The sequence below is a fragment of the Mauremys reevesii genome, linkage group 27, assembly GCF_016161935.1.
Source record: "Mauremys reevesii isolate NIE-2019 linkage group 27, ASM1616193v1, whole genome shotgun sequence".
In the NCBI taxonomy this organism is placed as follows: Eukaryota; Metazoa; Chordata; order Testudines; family Geoemydidae; genus Mauremys; species Mauremys reevesii.
In genome coordinates this window covers 1,046,328-1,068,120 of record NC_052649.1, presented here as the reverse complement: position 1 = coordinate 1,068,120, position 21,793 = coordinate 1,046,328, and the positions used below count along the sequence as shown (strand labels likewise).

General features: G+C 41.0%; 1 protein-coding gene across 23 annotated transcripts in view; it reads right to left on the bottom strand.

The window, feature by feature from the left end:
• TANC2 (tetratricopeptide repeat, ankyrin repeat and coiled-coil containing 2) overlaps positions 1–21,793 on the bottom strand; it is a 631,662-nt gene that overhangs the window by 116,966 nt on the left and 492,903 nt on the right. For all 23 annotated transcript variants that reach the window (XM_039516554.1, XM_039516557.1, XM_039516556.1 and 20 more), the window contains one exon: positions 841–966. In XM_039516554.1, the coding sequence (XP_039372488.1) occupies positions 841–966 (126 nt within the window). The remainder of the gene's footprint in view (positions 1–840; positions 967–21,793) is intronic.

Here is a 21,793-nt window from a genome sequence, read left to right as displayed (position 1 = left end):
TATATACCGTATATACTCAATCATAAGCCAGTCCGTTTACAAGCTGACCCCCCCAATATGGATAAGTAAAAATGGCAAATTTTTATGACCCATTCATAAGCCGACCCTATAATTCAGGGATTGGCAAACTTTGGCTCCCGGCCCATCAGGATAAACCGCTGGCAGGTCAAAATGGTTCGTTTACCTCGAGCGTCCACAAGCACGGAGGTAAACCTAAGTAAACAAGATGTCCCGGCCTGCCAGCAGCTTACCCTGACTGGCTGGGACAGCAACTGGTGAGTACATTTTTTGGGGGGGAGAAGCTGGGTGTCAGGGGAGTAACCCCTGTGACCACCCCCCACATGACCCCACCCCGTGTAACCCCTTCCCACCCCTAGCCTGGGACCCCCACAGTCTCCCCATCCCATCCCTTCCCACCTTACCTGGGGAGGGCCAGAGGAGGATGTCTCTGGCCTGCCGCAGCCTGCCAGCCCCGGAGCTGCAGCTGCTTTGGAGGCTGGGGGGAGAGCAGCGTGGCCAGAAGAGGAGAGACTCTGGCCCCCCCTCTTCCTTTCTGGCTCTGCTGCCTTTCCTTGCTCCTTCTGTGAGGGGAAGGGGCTGTGTCCCACCTCTCCCTCTCTATACCCGTTCATAAACCGACTCCCTTCTCCGGTGCTTCCCTTTTTTACTAAAAAAATTCAGCTTATGAATGAGTATATATGGTAATATGGGAAACTTTACATGAATCAGATGTTTCCACCAAAATAATAGACAACTGCAGGAAGCACCATATAAAGTCCTATCCTTGTGGCTACTACCTATGGCATGTGGCCGCGCAAAAGTCCTTCAGCTGGTCCTTACCTCTTAGGTCTTGTTGTATGCGGGCACCTGCCATGCTCTGCCGAGGCATTCGGAGGGACGTACGTAGGGGAGTGTGTCTCTGCTCATCCAGGTAAGCTAGATCCTCTAAGTGGGCTGAGCTGGTGGCTGCCAAGGGAAAGCAAACAGCTATCAGACCAAGTCCTGGTATTCTTTTTCACACTAAACACACATACGTTTGTAACTATATTAAATCAGCACAACTGAGATGAAGTAAATCTGCATGTGATATTATAGATTACGACTTTTGACATTGAAGGGTCATAAATCCTATGGTGGACAAAAATGCAAATGTAAAATATTAATTGAGAAGTTGTATTCATATTGCATAGGCCTATAAGAACAATGTATGTTTCCTTCCAGCTCTTTGGTTTCTTAAAGGTAGAAATTTGCATAGATCATGCATGAAATGAAAGTTTGGAAAACACAGAGCACAGTAATTTCACACAGCTAGGAATAATGAGGTGTTTTGGTACCACTTCTCTCATGTCCCCAAGATATTTGTACTTGTCTGGTTTCCTGCTGATGCTCAGAAATGACAAGACAAATAGAAATGGAGATGCTTATAGCTGCCAAGCCTTTCCTATTGAAAGGTTTATTTAATTGCTTGTGCAAAAAGTTTAACAGATAAAGTCAAAGACTCCAGCTATATAACTGGCAATTTAATAATGCATTTTAAGCGAATGTCAACAAATCTCTTCTTCAATTATTTTAGATCTGCCTAATTTGGACATTAACATCCATCTATTCAGACTGTTAGAATTGCTGATAGAAAATTTAAACCTCCAGGCGAAAAGGGACTTGCACAGATGATAAAGAGAAGTCTCAGTTCTAAAGAAGACAACTTCACTATACCAGCACTATTGTTCATGGTAGAACTTCGTTTGTCTTATAACAATAGATTAAATAGGAGTAATTTATTGCACTCAGTTGAAGGCAACTCCACTGTGTGTATATTCGTGGATGCAATAATGACGGCTGCTAGAAAATGTATCCCTTACCTTGTGGAAAGTGTCAGATAACGCAGCGCAGATCATTTTATTTTTTCCAATCTCAAATTAAGAACTAAAAATAGACTGACACAACACCAGCTGGGAATACACCTGGGCGACTTCTGCAAGGACTCAGATACAAGCAAAACTTCCATGAGGCATCATATTAAACACACTGAAGCAGTAAACTGTTTAAAGAGAACTTTCATCCTGATGTGAAAATATTTAGTTTTAGATAAGATGGCCTCCTGCACTACGACACTTACAGTTGGCATTTTTTAAAATCAAAATTGTGACATTTACAATGGTTATTTCAATGGTCAATTCTTTAAGTGTCCATTTTTTTTATGAAGACACTCTCTGGTTGAAAAGATTTATAAACAGGAGTTTGTTATCAGAGAAGAAGGGAAGCAGGCTTCCACTCACACTGGACTGTAAATGAGCAACAAACTGCAGCATTTTCAAAGGGAGATGAGTGATTTGCTTAGCCAAGAGTTAAGAGCAGTTCAGGAAGGAGAGAGACCAACCAATATACTTAAAAAATATAAACATGACTGAGATTTTGTATTCATAATCAACAGAGCACCCAAAGATGAGAGGGGGGGGAGGACAGAAAACCAGAGAGGAAGGAGGAGAACCAGTAGGCAGTCCCATCAGTAACCATTCACACATATTATACATTTGGAATAAACAACTCCCAGTTTTCACTGAAGGGAAACAACCAGACTTATCATTCTTAGCAAGATTGCATAAATCAGGAAACGAAAGAGTATTTGTGTGTACAAGAGAGCCGACAATGGGAAGATTGGGGGAAAAGAGAGGTTGTTAATATACTATAACATCTTAGGAAAAGGATGTATAAGAACTGGCTTATCAATCATCAGGTATTCAGATCACATCTTAATATTCCTTTGCCTTTTTGTAACACCTTCCATCCAAGTAGCTCAAAGCACATGACAAACAATAATTTTAAAAGCCTCCCCGCTACCTTTTAGGGATAGAAAGCTCAGGTCCAGATCAGTTATGTGATTCACTCAGGGTCACACACTGAGTTAGTCATTTGTACTAGTCCTGACTCCCATTGCCCTGCTCTAACTACTGCAGATACTGTCTCTCTAGGCCCTGTAACCTGAAGCCATGATCTCACGTGAGACTAGAATCCAAGTACAATGAGCCATTCAGAGATTTTACCGCACATATTTTTGTTTTCTTTTCTTCTAATTTAGAATAAACAAACGGTGCTCACACACGGGCTCCAAATGGCCCTGTCAATTGTATCAATTTACAAAACCAAAATGCCTTGTGGGTAAGTAGGAATTGACCACGCTTGCCCTGCGTTCCCCCTTTTCACCTGATGGACCATTCTGAATGCCGTAGGACCTCCCACTGGCCAATCTCCCTGATCCATTGTGGGTATGGCCTTCAAAGATTCCTCTCAGGCATGAGACCACACAGACATTTCCTTCCTGAGTGCATCACCCATTCTTCCCTCCCCTCTCCTGGTTTTTTTTTAGTTAACTGCCACATCTTGTTTGCTGCAGGACTTTCTGTTTTACTGGAGGTTCCACCAGCAATCTTTTCAGGACGAGGACTTTCCCCTCATCACAAAATTGGCACTAAGTAAATATCGGGTTTTCACTTTCATCAGAGCACACAGAAGGTCTGGTTTAAGGAAGGAATCTGTTTATACTTCAATTGTCACAAGTTTCTGTAGATGTTTACAGCAGGTTAAGTGAGGTAAGGGTGCCCGAATGCCTTCACCATCGCATTGGCTCAGTGGCCTCTAACTGCAGTCACTGCTCTGCATTGCACAACAAGGAGCAGGCTTCAGTATCTAGCCCAGAAAGTGGAAGTTCTCATCTAGACCCACATCCCTCACCCAAGGAAAAGTCTAGGGATTCTGGGGGTTGATGTCTGCTTGATTTGACAGAAGTGAGCTAGCCTCCTCCTTACGATTAGACCCTGTTTCCATGGCAATTTGATAATGTAACATGCTGGGCTTGCCCTTCTGGCAGAATGGGGACTATGCTGTAGCTCTGTTCTGGTTATGTTAGAATGAATATAGTTTTTAATCATATACACACGGTGTCTTATTTCCTGCACTGGGCAGAGCAATGTATCTATGGTAACTTCAACGCACATTGGCTTTTCCATTGTACTGTGAGCACGGTTCTTTCAAATGCAGTATTTATCAGTGTTTCAGTTCAGTTTTTTAATGTAATTTACTCATTATTGTTTAAGATGAAGCACTTTCTGCAGAGATGGTTACCTGCAAACCAACTGAAAAGTAGGACACATAGAACAATGTATGCAACAACCAATCAGACTGGATCACACTGCTATGAAGAAATTAGCACATTTTGCCTGGCAACCAGTAAAGCAGGGCCATTCAAAGCTTGATGTGATTACAAGACACTGAAAACACATACAGTACATTTCATCTGACCATTAAATAAATGGAGTACCACCGAATTTTTCTGGAAAATACCAGACCCCCAAATGATTCTGTTCTGGTGCAACAGAAACCATGGCACTCTTGTTTTATGATTACCAAGAAAAGTATGGGAATGGATTACATTTACAAATAATCCTGTTTGTTGCAGATTTCATTTGTTTTTCATTGTTAACCAATGAGTATGATTTGAAACTCATTTTTATATAAACAAAACCAAGAGTTGACGTTTTGCATAGTGAAAAGCTAGGAGCTGTTTTAAACAAGACTTCTCAGAAAAACAATTGTGGGACGACATCCAGGAAAAAGAGCTCTCGTTTTTTATTATCATGTGCCCAGTACAGCATTCAAACACTCAACATGTTTTTTTTCCCTAGAGTCGTTTCCTGGCTTTTCACACAGAGATGCTATATTAAGGGAAGATGATGCTGGAATTGATGCCTTTTGCCGAATGTTTAGTTGAATAAAATACTTCAGACCAATCCAAAAGATTACAGACTCTCAGTTAAATGGTATTATTGGGTGGTTCCTTGATATCATCACAGACTTTAAGACAGCTGAAGCATGTGGGCGGCATTTCAGCAAGAGGAGGAGCTGTGTGAGATCATCCATCATGTGGATTCCAAACTAGAGAGTCAGTTTTGAATAGGGTTGCCAATTTTGGTTGGACGTATTCCTAGAGGTTTCATCACATGACAATCTTTAATTAAAGATGAATCTTTAATTCCTGGAAACTCCAGGACAATCCTGGAGGATTGGCAACCCTAGTTTGAACCCCTCCCCGTCTCCTGATATTTCATGTCTCTCATCTGGTCACCCTACCTCAGATACTACCTCAGATGTGGTGGCATAACCTCCCAAGCACAGCACTAAGGTGGCTCTCTAACCCAAAAAGGTTTTCGTGCCACTGCTTTATACAGGGACAAAATCCTCTCTCACCTGGACTATAATCATCCTACTGACTCTACTCTTGTTCAGATAATCATTTCCATACTTCCTATTAATTACACAGGAATGGAAATCACACTGCTTGCTATTCAGGATTTTGAATATTTTGTTTGACTTATTTAATGTGTTCATTATTATTTTAATTGTTTAGCATCATGGTGGTCTCAGCTGGAGAAGAAGATGATAAACAAAATTATTACAGTTGAGAATATTTTATTCAATTACTTAATATTAAGCAAATAAAATTACTATTTTAAATTTAATTAAGTAAGTAAATGTCTCCTCCAGAGTTCCTGTATGGGCTTGAGCAAATTATTTCTGTGGGGAAGTACTTGTGCCCAGCTCTCTCAAGTCCAAGTCCAGTGCCTTGAACACAGGAGAACATGCTTTTTCCTCATGTCAGAACACAAAAAAGGGACATTCAATTAAATTGAAAGGCAGCAAATTCCAAATTGAGGCAGAAATACCTTTTCATACAATGCATAGTTAGAATGTGGAACTCATTGCCACAGGATGTCATTGTAATCAAGAATTTAGCAGAGTTCAAAGACATGATGCTATAGCTAATTATGACAAAGATGTTGAACGGGGTGTCAAACCTCATGCTTTGGGGCTTAAACTCATCTCTAACTATTAGGCATAAGGATGAGACTTTCATGGAGAGCAGATTATTCAATAACTGCCTATTGTGGTGTTTCTTGCATCTTTCCCCGACACATCTGGTGATGGCCAGTGTCAGAGACAGGAACTTGGTTAGATGGACCATGCTAGATGCTCCTATGCTAGAGCTCTTCTTCAAATAAACAATTGGGGAGGAGAAATGAACACTAACAAACTTACCTATTTTTCTTTAGCCTCATTCTTGGAAGTGGCTGAATCATTTTCACTGACACTTTCCAAAACATTTCAGCTTGAGGCAGAGAACTAGCATGTAAACTTTCGGTCTGAATGATTAGAATTTGACAAAGTTATAAGCAACTCAAAAAAGGGACTTTCTAATGGAAAGTGTTAGACAACATTAACTATTGTTTTTGTGACCAATGCAAAATTTAGACACCCCGATAAAGTTATAAGCAACTCAAAAAAGGGACTTTCTAATGGAAAGTGTTAGACAACATTAACTATTGTTTTTGTGACCAATGCAAAATTTAGACACCCTGATAAAGTGGGGTGAGAAACGGGAGGTTTTGAAAAAGTTTTTCTTATGTTCTGAAATACGCTCTTCACCCTTCATGCTCCTCTCCTCTTACAGAGTTGACCAAAACCAAACCTTCACTGCAAGGAAGGAGAGTAACTATTGTTGAGACACTGTGATTAGAAAGAATTGGATTTACAATGGCTGAGAGTTATTAATTCCTCATATTAAAAACTACTGCAAACTTAAAGACTTGCGGGCTGATTTTCATTTAACCCACGGCCACTTTACATCACTCTGCTAGTACAAACTGGCCTTTACAAGTGAGTATACATGTAATTTATACTCTCTTTATGGCCATGTAAATGAGCCTGAGTACTAAAAAGGGGCCTCAGGACAAATGAGAACAGGCCCTTAATTTACAAATAAAATATTTTTTCAATTTGTTTGCTCTGCAAGAGAAAAAATAGACAAAACTTACTAGTCTTTAAAACATGCTATACAACCAAACCAGAAACTCATCGTTCAGCACTCTTTAGAAAGTTTAATAAAGAAATATTCAAGCAAAGGAGGTTGGTTATTTCAAAGTCTGAACACTTTCTCCCTCCAAGATTTGTAAAGTACACTTCAGTACTGTAGTTTATGCAGATCACAAAATTAGGATAAGGATGATCATTCTTTCCAGGCATATCTTTTACTTGAAAGGGAGCTATTAATGTATTACACAAACAGCTCAGCAGTTGTGTTGCACTGAAGGCTTCAAAAATACAGTACACAAACTTGTTAGCTAAAAGAACTACTGTTTTTGTGACATCATAGCAGATTTCTTGCTGAATTCTGTTAAATCCTTTAGCACACTCATCTTTTCGTTACCTGGTTTAAGCAGCTCCTGTTTCTTAAGAAAATGGGCAGCCCTGAACATTATACAAGCAGAAGTGGAGACCCATATTATAGTAGAGTTGTTCATGTGCTTCATTGCTAGAACTCTGATCCTCTCACACATATCCGACTGACAACAGCTGCTGCATAGCAAACATTTCCTGCATCCAATCTCCCTGCCTAGCTCTGCACAAATCTCATTTTAATTCTTCCAAGCACACACGTAGCCATCAAGGATGACCACAAACATTAGTCTCCTTGGCAATTTAATTTGTTTACATAACCCTTTCGCTGCTACTGTAAATTGATAGAAGTTTCTTTTCAGTTTTATATATTCTCAGTTAAAAAACAAAACTGAACAAGTTTCTTTAGATGACTCATCAACCAAAACCAATGGAAAAAAAATCTTGTTATGCAAACTCATATTAGTGCTCAAATAGACATAAGTAAAATCTTTTTATCCTGCAGTCTAAGGGAAAACATGCTTCTACAAGCCAAACTTGCAATCTACACACTAGGGACAATGAATTACTGCAGTGTAAATTTGTTGCATGCCTCACTGTTTGGCCATGCAATCCCTGAGGATTAACAATTTTATTTTTTAAGGTTTTATTTTATTAAGTATATTGTTATCAATTATATGAGATTTTAGGTTAAACTGGTATTATTAAGAGGCTCATTTTTCACATGCCATGCATAACCTGGATTCCTCAGGTCCTGTTCACAATTTCTGCCAGATCTAGAAAAAGTTTTCTCAACTTGTTTTTGTCAACAGTTCAGGTTTTATGGTTAAAATGGTTTTACCAGTGAGTGGCAGGCAGCGTGAAAGGGTAGAAACATTTCTTTAAAATGGTAGCTGAAAACACTTCTTCATTAATTGTGTTTTAATATTTAGAACTGTTTTCCTTTTTCTTCTAAAGGGAGGAAAAAATGTGTCAATTTACAACAGGGGTTCTCAAACTGGGGGTCAGGAGGTTATTACACGGGCGGTCGCGAGCTGTCAGCCTCCATCCCAAACCCCGCTTTGCCTCCAGCATTTATAATGGTGTTAAATACATAAAGAAGTGTTTTTAATTTATAAGGGGGAGGTCGCACTCAGAGGTTTGCTATGTGAAAGGGGTCACCAGTACAAAAGTTTGAGAACCACTGATCTACAATAATCTTTTTTAGCTTAATTTCCAATGGACCAGAGTGACGTTTTACGTGATCTCTTATATAAGGGCCATAGTTACCAGATACAGGAGAATGTCTCAGCCACTTCACACCCACCTCTTAACCAAAACTCACAAATTACAAGGAACAGGAAGGATTTTTAGGAGGAAGCTAAATTCACATGCCCAAGTAACAAACTGTTGTTTGTCACTCAGGTAAGACAATGCGTGATTCTGAGAGGACATCTTGCACAATGGCCTTTAAGCTCTGTCCAACACTACAATGGTTGCTAGCTGCTGAGATGTTTTCCAAGATGGATTCTTGGAAACTATTACAGGTCATGTAATTTTGCCAGTTCATGCTGACCTGTGTTATGGGAAGAAACTTTTTAAATGTAGCTACTGAAAACCTTTTAAAATAGCCCTAATCCTGAAAGATGAACTGTAATTTGTGGGTTTCACTTACAGGACATGTATGAAGTCTGAGAGACACTATTCACACTCCTCCACTACCGGTGGCTCTTATAAAAAGGGATCATATAAGGCATCATATTTAGTAATTTACTATGACTCGGGCTCCAGCTAAGGTACTGTTTACGCAGGGTCCTAGAGCCCAGGCCTGAACATCTACGGCACGAGCCTCAGTCAGCTGGTACGGGCCATCCTTGGGTTTTTAGCTGCAGTATAAACATACCTTTAGTGTGCTGATAACAGGGACTGAACAGAGTTGATGAAGCAAAACACACAGGTATTCTGCTGGTCACTGCCATGGACCACTGGGTTCCTCATGCAGCCCCTTGATGTGCCTCATGTGGCAATCATCACTGTGTTGCCAAATGGCTTTAAGAATCAGTATTTTATATTGTATCATGCTTCTGTGATGGCTATTGAGAGACCAGTGTTACAACAAACCCTGCTGCAGATCTGGCTTTCTGAGTGGGGACAGGCCCTGAACGGTGTCCAGAAAGCAGCACTATGGTGGTTAAACTGGGGGCTACTTTGATTCAGACACTGAAGTTAGTCACCCTCACCCGATATCTGCCTACGCACAGTTACCAGAAAGGGTGGGCATGCCTCATCTGCAGGCTCTTTTCCATCTGCGCTTCCCTCTAAAGCCCTCTCGACGTGGATTTAGTGCACAGTTACGCTAGCAATACGCTGAACCCAGCACACAAATGACATATCTATCTCACATGCCCCAGTGGATTATTTTGCCTACGTCAATAAAATTACACTTTCCCCATTATACACCAATGAGCTGAGCCAATTATTCTTCATTTCTAAATCAGAAAGATAAAACATATCTAAGGACAAAGAAACGACAGGTGTTTTATATTGGAAATGTGTTCCAGTTCTTAAGAAACTATTCAAAATCAGTTTTAACATATACAGTATTAAACTGTAGAAAGCATCCTTTTCAACTGCAAACCTCACTCCACCCAACAGGATACAGTGACTATGAAACAGAACTAACGCTACAAAATCCCTTCCCGATAATAGTAATATCTGCATATGGCAAACATTATCCTTGCTCAGAAATTGCAGATAAAGGATGGAGGGCACTTCAGTTTCAATGTAATGTTTGAACAGCCCCCATCACCAACCATCCATAGCCTACATTTTCCTTATCATTCAAATCAACAAAGAACAGGAAATACAAAAGGGGCGTTAAAATTGCATAGGATATGGGTGGTGGGGAAGAAGCATATAAGTCCCTCAAACTCTTTTCAAGTGATTATGCTTAGAAAAATTCTTACGTATACATATTTCATTAAAGTACAGCTGAACCCAAATAATATATGCAACTGTTTTCATTCGAGCATCCCATCTGTACAAACAACAGTTCCTTCCTTTCAAACTGATTTACAATCCAAAACCATTTTTTCAAAATGGATCACAAACATCATATTTTGTTTGAATTTAAGCCAATTTTGCACAGAACAGAAATGTAAATTTAAATCAAGCACATGTTATGTTAAAGCAAAACATGCCACATGGCTAAGAGGCTGTTATGCATAAATCTAAGGTAGTACTGTATTACTATTAATAAGATGCTGGTTGACACAGGAAAATAACTGGAAGAGCTGGCTAAGGGACAGAGAGATGTCAATGTTCATTCCATCGGGGGATCCATCCATTGTTTATCAACGACATCTGCACATTTAGGGTCCTTTAGGATCCCTTGCTGTTCCTGGCTTCCCAGATATCTGTAGAGACACACTGTGCCTTTTTTTCTTCTATGATTTTTTTTTCCTCTTTCCAATGCCAGGTCTCTTTTTGTTATTAATCTAAACTGCCCATTAATGGATGAAAAATAGCAAACAGTCAATGTACGATCAGGTAAAAAATATTCTAAAAATGTAGCCTAGTGTAAACAACTGCACCTCCAAAAACAAACTCTTTTCTATGGGAGATCAATTTAATGGGAAGATCATATGAACTTCACTGTGGGGTGATGAGTTAAGATGTAACTGTGACACAAATGGATTAATAAATTACTATTGTTTGATGCACAGTGTATCCACTTAAAACATCTCTCTACAGGGAGGTTGGGAAGAAGGTGGTATCAGGGGAAGGCTGAAGAGAACGTTTTTATGATGTAGAACTGGATATTAACATGCTTGAGATTTAAAACAGTGCCCAGTTCCTAGCTGTGTTACTCCTGTACTTCCAAAGTCCTCTCCAGCGTACAGTACTTAAAAACAAGCCTTTGGAAAGGTTCTTGCTTCATTGTTTTGTCATTCCTAAATGATCCAAGTGGCTGGTTAATTTTGTTTATGGGTCTGTTGTAATAAAAGCCAGAACACCAAGATAAGCTGCCAATGTGTCTCAAAGCAGTAACATATGAAATGTGTCTTCTTTGTTACTTGTCAAATCTGTGAATGCAGTGTTCACTAATCAAAACAATTATACTTTATTGCTATAACCGTATCTGTTTCCAGTGATGGTAACAAGAGTGAATCCCTCCTCTAGGAACCTCATTCCCAAACTGTGCTGAATGCTATTCTGTTGTATGGGTTTCATCTTTGAGCATACTACTCTCATAAACTCATAAACTCATTTTTCTATTAACTACCGCAATAATGCTGTTCATAATTATTCACGGTATGTTTTGGACAATGTATCATAAAATATGCAGATTAAGTGACTAATGAATGCTGTAGATATGATGGGAAGATATTTAGTCCCTTATTCTCAGGTCATCTTCTAGAATGAGTAAGACTGGGAGAGGTTAACAGGGAATACTATCAAAATATTGGCTTTTAAAATGCCACACAGGTTGATGAGCCAAGATGGGTGAATAGTAAATTAAAATTATTTGTGAACTTGTTTGCCTAATCCAGATCTTATTTCAGTCCACGTCTGCAAACTTTATTATTATGACTACTATTATTTTGCCACTGGGACAGGGTGTTAGGTGTTACACAAGTGTATATGGGTGTTCATGTACAAACTCACTAATTCACACGTGGATGAGCACATGTATTTGAATGCCTGCACTCGTGCCAGAAGTGGTTGCCTGGCCACCATAAATTGAGACTGTGCCAAAATGTTCATTTTAGCAGGGGTGATAAGTCTCCTAAAGTTTGTGCATTTTGAATAACAGGATTAAACTGAAATGGTAATTGCACTTTGTTGTAAAGTGCTAGAATCTTCTAGTCTGCTCTGAAGTAAAAATGGCCAATGTGAGCTTAGTTCTGAGAGTTCTAAAAGAACAAGTTGGAAAAATGGGCTGCCTGACCTTTTCTATAGATCCCCTTAAAAGAATTAATAAAGCAGTAGGATGTCTGAAATTAATGTGTCTACCTTTTTGTGGTTTCAACTCGTGTATGACTACTATTTAAAGTTTAAAACATTAATTTTCATCTCTCTCTCTCACTGGCTTTCGTGAACAAAATAAATATTACAATATTAGCATAAGGAATAACGAAGAGAGAAGGTAACCTGGGTGTTAAGTTCAGCAGAGTAGTCCTTTACCTGGAGACTACAGCCACGGAAGATGGAGCAAGGTGTCTGCTTTGTGGAGCTCCTTCATTATAAACAGATGGAGCTGCTGGTAGGTTGCTCTTCAGGAAAGTTCCCTCAATTCTGGAACTTGGTCTGCCAGAGCCTGAGTTTTGTTACATAACTGCTGCAAGGTTTACCTTTTTCCTCAGGCAACAAGGGAGGAGGTTGCTGAGGGATGGAGGGGCCTTCTTATCACACAGTTCCCTTGATCTTTCTTCAGATCCTTAATGTTACTTCAGGCAAACACATATCATTATGTAAAGTTAGGTATCTTCTATGTACCCCAAATTCAATTTTCTTACAACTTTGCTGATAAATATGCTACAGATATTGTAGATACCAGATATCTGGTCTTGTGTGTGAGGACTGTCTCTCAGACTCAACCAGAAAAACACTGAAATTCTAACTCTTAAGCCTAAGCCCTCATGGTTTCATCTGTCTTCTGCCTATGACTGCTGTGCACAGTTATAGATAATTTGGAGCTGAATTGTACCCAATTCTGAAAGTAAAAAAATAAAAAGTAGGCAGATTCCTGTAATGCTACAGTGCAGCCCTAAGTCTGGATGCAGATCATAGGGGCTATATGGAAATGAACAACAGAAGTAAACCCTGTATAAGAAACCTGATTGGACCCTCCCTCTCAAAGTGTGTTTCATTTAACTTTATATTTCTCTTTCTAATCTGTATATTATTTTTCTTCTTCTAGTGATAATTGAAATGAAGTCTGAAAAGTCTGAAAAGCTTCTGATGTGCTCACTTCTGTCTCAGCTTAATCTCAAGATTGTTTCTGCAAGACTAGATCATTCTTTGTTGCCATGTGTGATCATAGAATATCAGGGTTGGAAGGGACCTCAGGAGGTCATCTAGTCCAAGCCCCTGCTCAAAGCAGGACCAATCCCAAGATAGATTTTTACCCCAGTTCCCAAAATGGCCCTCTCAAGTATTGAACTCACAACCCCGGGTTTAGCAGGCCAATACTCAAATCACTGGGCTATCCCTCCCCTCTAGTTCAGGCTATGGCTGCTGGGTTCCTTTGAGGAGAGTATGCGAGAAAAAAAGAATGTGAACATATTCCCACTTTAAGAAACCACTTTATTGGTGACTAATTAATTACTGAATCTATCAGCAAATTGCTTTTACTCTGAAAGGTATTTTCCAGGGCTCAGTCACCTGGTAAAACGTCTCCGTTTAGCTCTTTATGTTGCCAGTCTTTCACTGTCAGAGGGCAGCATAAGCTTTTGTATTTTTAAACATCCCAGATTTTAAAACATGTTTTAAAACCTTTCACTCAGAGCCAGATCACTTTTACCTTGTTTGGAGGCAGAAGATGATGCAAGGAGCCTAACCAAATTTAGGCAAGCAACACTGGCAATCTTTGGGCTTGGGAGAGCAGAGGAACTGTTCCCACCATACTCCTTTCTTGGTGTACATCACCACAAAGCGGATGATAGGAGGCAAGGCAAGGGTTGGTACAGTCTGTACTCTTTTCTTTAGCCTGAGGGCACTAATATCTTGCTAATTTCAGTTGTTGGGTTTAGTGTGCAGGTAACCAGGTGATGCTGGTGACTTACAACATACATGAGGTCAGACTAGATGACCTGGTGGTCCCTTCTGGCTTTACATTCTGTGATTCTATGACTCTTCCCAGCACCAAGGAGCTTCAACTGCACCCTAGTCAGGGTAGTGTCTAGATGGCAAAACTTAGCCCTTAGATTTCACATTGCCAAAGTAAAAGGCAAAGGCTGATCCTTCAAACTGCATCTGTGCCCACAAAAAAGCCATTTGTATGTGTTTACGCAACACTGGCCTCATCTTTGAAAATGCATCTTTTACTGTGTAAGGAATTCAGAATTAACACTTTCTGAAGATTTTCATTTGTGCTTATTTTATCCTTTCCAAAGGAGAAGAATGGATGGGGTCTAGTATTTGTATGGGTGTTTTTATTTTTATTATGTATCTATGATGTGGCCAAAATAATGCAAGATCTGGTATGTCATCTCATGCATGGCAGAGATATGGAGGAGAAAACATCAGTTGTCAGATTTTTTTCAAACGCCAAAGCAAGGTACCTGAGACGACTAGCATAGAAAGTAGTATAGAATATAAAATAAGGGGATTATGTGCATAACTGGATGGGATGGAATAGGAAGAAAACATACTTGAATGCAGAGTTTTCAATTCTTTGGAACAATAAAATAGCAAACCAAATGGATTTATAGGGTTCTGAATTGTAAATCTAAGTGCAAAAGATTTTTCAGAGGCTGAGGGATAATTTTAATAGTGATTGCTCTTGGATCGTAACCTTTTCTTCGGTCAAAAATTGCAAGCCCTTTCATTTAGTACAATGCAATGGAACTCACATACTCTTTTCAAACAGCGGAAATGGTCTGCATGGTGAGGGAAGAAAGGTGGCATGCTTTTAACAGTCATCCCAAACTGTAATTTGATTGCCTGGGGACAGGTGAGTAGAACAAAAATGGAAATTACAGTAAGCCACCTGCTTGCTTGCGTGCTATTGGCATCTTATTAAGTGCCATAGTCATAAAGGACTCCTGGATTAGCTTTGTGACCTCCTCAAACATCTTGGTCATCAGGGCCTCCTATACTATATCAGAGGATTAGATCTGGTCCACACACAGATTTTACACCAGTATAACTTGGGGTGTGATTTTTTTTTTAACTTATCCAGAGGGTGCCTCTGTCAGTCAGTGCCATTTCCTGGCTATGCATGATGTCATGATGAATCTGCCTCAATTTCTCTCATTCTGCTAACAATCATTTGGCCTGTACCAGATGGCTTCCTCTTACGATTCCAGCTGCGTCATTTATCTCCCCCTCCAGGCCAATAAAAAGTCTGACAGAGCAGGAGACAAGTGACCCTAGAGAAGGATCAATAAGCCCAGGTCCCCACAGAGTCCTGACCCCTTTGCGCCAAGGGGTTTTACTATTCCTTTTGCTGGGGATGGCAGGAGAACCTAAGCCCACCCACTCTCCTGGATTCCAGCCCAGAGACCCTGTGTTAAGCAGCTCCTCACAGTCCCTTGCTGCTTCCTACCTCACCTCTCTTGTAGGCCGTTTCCAGATTCATGTTCTCTGATTCTCCCTCACTGAAAGTCTCATCTCCTGGGCAGCTTCTGGCCAGCCTGCTGCTGCAGGAGTATCCTCTGGGCAATCCCTCAGTCTGTCTGGCAGTCACCCCTCTCCTCTGATCTGCAATTTCTTATCCCCCAGGTGTTGCTGGCCCAGCAATTAGCCCCAGCTGAGGATGTAGGTGGCCCACCTGTTTGTGCCTTGGTGGCCATGGTAGGATGGGGTCTGTATACCCTATGGCATTACCAATACCTTGTCCAGCGGAGGGCAACAAAAATGATTAGGGGGCTGGAGCACATGACTTATGAGGAGAGGCTGAGGGAACTGGGATTGTTTAGTCTGCAGAAGAGAAGAATGAGGGGGGATTTGATAGCTGCTTTCAACTACCTGAAAGGGGGTTCCAAAGAGGATGGATCTAGACTGTTCTCAGTGGTAGAAGATGACAGAACAAGGAGTAATGGTCTCAAGTTGCAGAGGGGGAGGTTTAGGTTGGATATTAGGAAAAACTTTTTCACTAGGAGGGTGGTGAAGCACTGGAATGGGTTCCCTAGGGAGGTGGTGGAATCTCCTTCCTTAGAGGTTTTTAAGGTCAGGCTTGACAAAGCCCTGGCTGGGATGATTTAGTTGGGGTTGGTCCTGCTTTGAGCAGGGGGTGGGACTAGATACCTCCTGAGGTCCCTTCCAACCCTGAGATTCTATGATTCTATGATACCGGTACAACCCCTAGTGAGGACAGTTATAGCTTATTCCCCTTCCCATATGGAAACAAGCTCTACCGGTATAAACATATTTATAGCAGTATAATTGCATCCACACTAGTGGTGTTGTATTGTTCTAACTGTACAGACATAGCTACACTTAGTATTGCTAACTTTCTAATCACACAAAACCGAACACCCTTGCCCTGCCCCCTGCCCTATCCCTTCCCTGAGGCCCTGTCATGCCCTTTCTCCGACACCTTGCTCCCCCCGTCACTCTCTCCCCCCATCCTCACTCACTTGCAGTGGGCTGGAGCAGGGGTTGGGGTGCAGGAGGGGGTGAGGGCTCTGGCTGGGGGTGCGGGCTCCAGGGTGGGGCCAGAAATGAGGAGTTAAGGGTGTGGGAGGGGGCTCCGGGCTGGGGCCTGAGATGCAAAAGGGAGTGAGGGCTCTGGCTGGGGGTGTGGGCTCTGGGTGGTGATGGGGGTGAGTGGTTTGGGGTGCAGGAGGGGGCTCTGGGCTGGAGTCACGGGGTCACGACAGTGGGAGCGGGCTCAGGAATGGGGTAGGGTGCTGGGGTATGGGAGGGGGTGCAGGCTCTGGCTGGGGGTGTGGGCTCTGGGGTGGGGATGAGGGGTTTGGGAGGAGGCTCAGAGCTGGGTTGGCATGCAGGAGGGGGGTGCAGGCTACGGGAGGGAATTTGGGGGGTGGGACAGGGCTCAGGACAGGGGGTTGGGTTGCACTATGGGGTGTGGGCTCCAGGAGGGGATTCCAACCAAGGGCAGGGGGTTGTGGTGCGGGCTCCAGCTGGGCGACGCTTACCTCAGGCAGCTCCCAGTCCGCAGCCCAGTGGGGCGAAGGAAGGCTCCCTGCCTATCCTGGCTCCACATGGCTCCCGGAAATGGTTGGCATGTCCGGCTCCTAGGCACAGGGGCAGACAGGCAGTTCTGCCCAACACGCGCTGTCCGTGCACACAGGCGCTGCCCCCACAGCTCCCATTGGCACTGCCATATATTTCATGTTATAGCAGTCTCGGATGATGACCCAGAACATGCTATTTGATTTACTAACACTGTCACTGCAGATTTGACAAAATGCAAAGAAGGTACCAATGTGAGATTTCTAAAAATAGCTACAGCACTCAACCCAAGGTTTAAGAATCTGAAGTGCCATCCAAAATCTGAGAGGGACGAGGTGTGGAACATGCTTCCAGAATTTTTAAAAGAGCAACACTCAGAGGCGGAAACTATAGAACCTGAACCACCAAAAAAGAAAATCAGCCTTCTGCTGGTAGCATCTGCCTCAGATGATGAAAATGAACATGCATCGGTCTGCTCTGCTTTGGATCATTATCGAACAGAACCCATCATCAGCATGGACGCATGTCCCCTGGAATGGTGGTTGAAGCATGAAGGGACATATGAATCTTTAGTGCATCTGGCACATAAATATCTTGTGATGCCGGTCACAACAGGGCCATGTGAATGCCTGTTCTTTCTTTCAGGTGACATTGTAAACAAGAAGTGGGCAGCATTATCTCCTGCAAATGTAACCAAACTTGTTTGTCTGAGCGATTGGCTGAAGTAGGACTGAGTGCACTTGTAGGCTCTAAAGTTTTACATTGTTTTATTTTTGAATGCAGTTAGTTTTTTGTATGTAATTCGACATTTGCAAGTTCAACTTTCATGATAAAGAGATTGCACTACAGTACTTGTATTAGGTGAATTGAAACTACTATTTCTTTTGGTTTTTTACAGTGTAAATATTTGTAATAAAAATAAATACAAAGTGAGCACTGAAGACTTTGTATTCTGTGTTGTCATTGAAATCAATATATTTGAAAATGTAAAAACATCAAAAAATATTTAAATAAATGGTGTTCTATTATTGTTTAACAGTGTGATTAATTTATTTAATCACTTGACAGCCCTGGTCCTTATTAATAAAAACAACTATAATGAGAGAGGCAAACAAATGTTCCATGGACACTAAAATCCATTCTTACAATAGACATCTGTAATGCATCTGTTTATCCAGAGAGGAGCTACTGGGCCAGTTTCATTCCAAGTCCCGCTTAGGGAATAAGAGAAACGGAAGAGATTATCCAAGGAGGCCCACTGCTCTTTATCTGCCAAAATATGATTGGGTCTGAGGTTTATTTTGGTTTCTGGGGAAAGACCTATACTGAGACCTCTTCTAAACCTAGCCCTCTATTTATAAAGTAGCTTAGTTGATGAAATACTGGATTTCACATCATTTATCATACATTTAAACATTCTCTCAGAAGATAAAAGAAATACATCTAGAGACCTACCGACATTTTTGAAGCAACAGAAGTACCCCAAATCAGCCACCGCATCAGAGGAAATCTGCTAGAAATCACTGTCAGGGCCTTTTAGAGATTTTTTAAGTGCAACAGCAGGATTGGGAAAATTGAAAAATATCCAAAAGGCTTCAGAAAACTATAAAGAGACCCGGAGTTCTGCAGAGGGAAGAGAAGCCTGTCATCATGAGTCAAAAAAGGTGAAAGGATGTTTAGCGCCACCAACTTGCAAGAAAGAAATTGGACGAGGAGACAAAGGCTAATAACTTAATAAGGACGTCTCAAAAAGCTTCCCTGAAGAAGTTTGGGGATCAGAAATATCTTCTCCCATATCAAAAAGAGAAAGACAATACTGAGACATTAGAGTTTCACGAACAGGCTGGGTTTCTTTCTGCATTTATAAAGGCAGCTTGAGAATGGTCTTGTGCACTAATTTCAGGCACTAAACTGGATTTTTTGCAGACTTGATGAAATTCAGAGCTGGAATGGTTTGACTAGCTAGCATGATGAACTGCTCTAATTCACCTCAAAGGACATTAGATCTGAAGCATAAACTAACTGTCATTGTAAATGTTCAATGCTGTTTTTAAGAAGAAAAATTCAGCTAATCTGGTGGCAAAATTTGGATATTCTACCTTTTTAAAATCGAACTATTAATATACAAATACTACATTCACCTTTTTCAAACTCGGAAAAACTATCCTAAGGAAGGGAAGACAACGGCACATATCAGTCACTGGAATGGCACTGAAGGATCACAGATCAACAATAATAAAATCAATATCAAAATTGCCCCATAGGACATTCCAGGGTATCTCAATACTGGGGGAGGGGGGGAACCCAAAAAACCCTATAACAACAAGTCTCAGAGCCCAGGTCTACAGACAGATTCATGCTACGGTGCTAAGAACAGTGCTGGTACTCCACTCAGGCTGAAGCCCGGGTTCTGAGACCCACCTCCTTTGCCAGGTTTCAGGGCCCAAGCTCCAGCTGGAGCAGGAATGTCCACACTACTATTTTTAGCACCGTAGCATGAGCTCCGAGTCTCTAGACCCACGCTCTGATGCTTGCTGCCATGCGTGTTCTTTTGCAGTGTAGACATACCCCCAGATGCTCTCCAATGCATTCTGGTTTCAGTTATTTCTTGTTTATCTTTCCTGATTTTTTATTTGCTTATCATTTTCCCTTCTTAAGTAAACATTGTCGCTTAATTTTAAAGCTATTTCCATTTGGATTGGGGATGTTATTGTTATTCGTAGTATTTTAACCAACAGCAGATGAAGTAACAATTTTTGTCCATAAATTAAATCGAACCCCCACAACTTTAGGCTTGTTGGCCCAGTGAGATGACAAACATTTCTTCCTCTTCTTTCGCTGCTTAATCTCGTTCTGCCTGTTAATTATTTCTTAGTGGTTACTGCATAGCAAAGCAGCAGTGCCCTTCACAGCTGGTTCTGCCTTAGTACCATAAAATTGCTTATCAATTTTTATACTCCATGCAGTGAGTCACCAATAACTGGTCACCATATGTGCGCCTAGTGAGCTCATGTGAAAGAAGCCTTCTACGTATTCCCACAACTGGACCTTTGAAAAAAATGTTTTTATCACATGTACAGTAACCCATTAATTTGAGTGATCTGCTAAAACACTGAATGTACAGCTCCAATGAATATAACATTTCATGCAGTAAATTATACACATGACCCTTAAGCGGTCCAGGAGACTATTTATTATTAAAGTTTCCCTTCAATAATATTTGTGAAAAAATAGCATTTCTGACCAAATACAAAGATGTAGCATACAAAGTACTGAAAGACCAGGATGCTGTTTTATTGAGAGAATTACTTTGCTTTACTTAGTTATTCCTCTTCATTTTGTGCTTTTCTGGTAGCATGAAGGTATTCATTAAATAGTAGCAAATGCTGCTTGCAGATGGGTGAAATTAGAGAATGCTTTTATGCAGATTTTTGTAGACATGCAAAGGAACTTTTTGAAAAGATACTGTAACACCTTCTGGGGCAAGCACTGCCACACATTAGTTCCCAGAACTATAGTAAAGTGCTTGCTTACAAAGTAAATCCAAAGCTTGTTTAAAGAAGACAAAACTTGTCTGCTTTAGTTATTTAGGAAGATTAGCACTGAAATGGGGTATTAGACCCAGCCTGGCTAACCTCTGGTACCACCAAAATACACACAAATAAGCAGGTCAGTCGACCTGGAAAAAATATTTGGTCAGATTTGTTGCCTGAAAACTTTACTATAATTTTACAGTAAATTATTTATAATGATTACACCAAGTACTGGATCATCAGCATTCTGCGCAACTATTAGTTGTAGTGTTGTGGAACCAATCATGGCTCACGGCTCCATTTTGCTAGGCACTGCATGTACACACAAGACAGCATGAAGGAGGAACTCAAGGATGCAACGGGAGAAGAACAAAGTTGAGGTTTCACATGTGAGAGATTAAACTTCTCCATAACAAACTTAGTTGTTCAACCAGAGTCTCTAGTCATATTCTTGCCACCCTGACTTACTCTGATTCCCAACTCTTATTCCCAACTGGGTGGCAGGTTCTTTTAGTTGTAAGTAAATGGTGGGAGGTGGTATCACAATAGTCAGTCCCTCCACGTGTAAGTTCTTATCTCTACAGCTGCTTTTAGTTTTTAGCATACAATGAACTCCACTATGAAGGAGTGTTAGGCCATAAATATTATTCAGTTGTACAGTACAGCCTACATTGGCAAGACACGCTGTTCTGATGCCCAGTATCCCAGGTTCTTTGCACTGCATGAGTCCATCATTGATATTTTGCAAGCTAGCTAAAGAATCCTGCAGGGACCAGGATTGACAAAATATATAGGTTTGCCAGTTCAACACAAAATTTAACCTGTATTTATTGAATTGCAGATGGGCTTCCAACTCCAACATTATGGATGATGGCAGATATTCACCCACCATCCTTACACTAGGATATGGTACAAAATATAGAAGAAAGAGCAGAGGAGGACAGCAAGCGAGGAGGAATACTTAAAAAAAGCTTTTAAATTAGGTTAATATATTTTAAATCTTCTCCTTTCTTTCCTTCATGTTTGCCAATGAAGAGAATTCTAAGGAAGGGGCTGAGAGGTTGTTAAATGCTATTACAAGATATTGCAACATCATTTAGGAATCTTTCAAACACTACAACTTCAAGGAAATAGAGATGATTTTGGCCTCTAATTTTCATAATTAAGGCTCAGACATGCTTCAGCAGCAC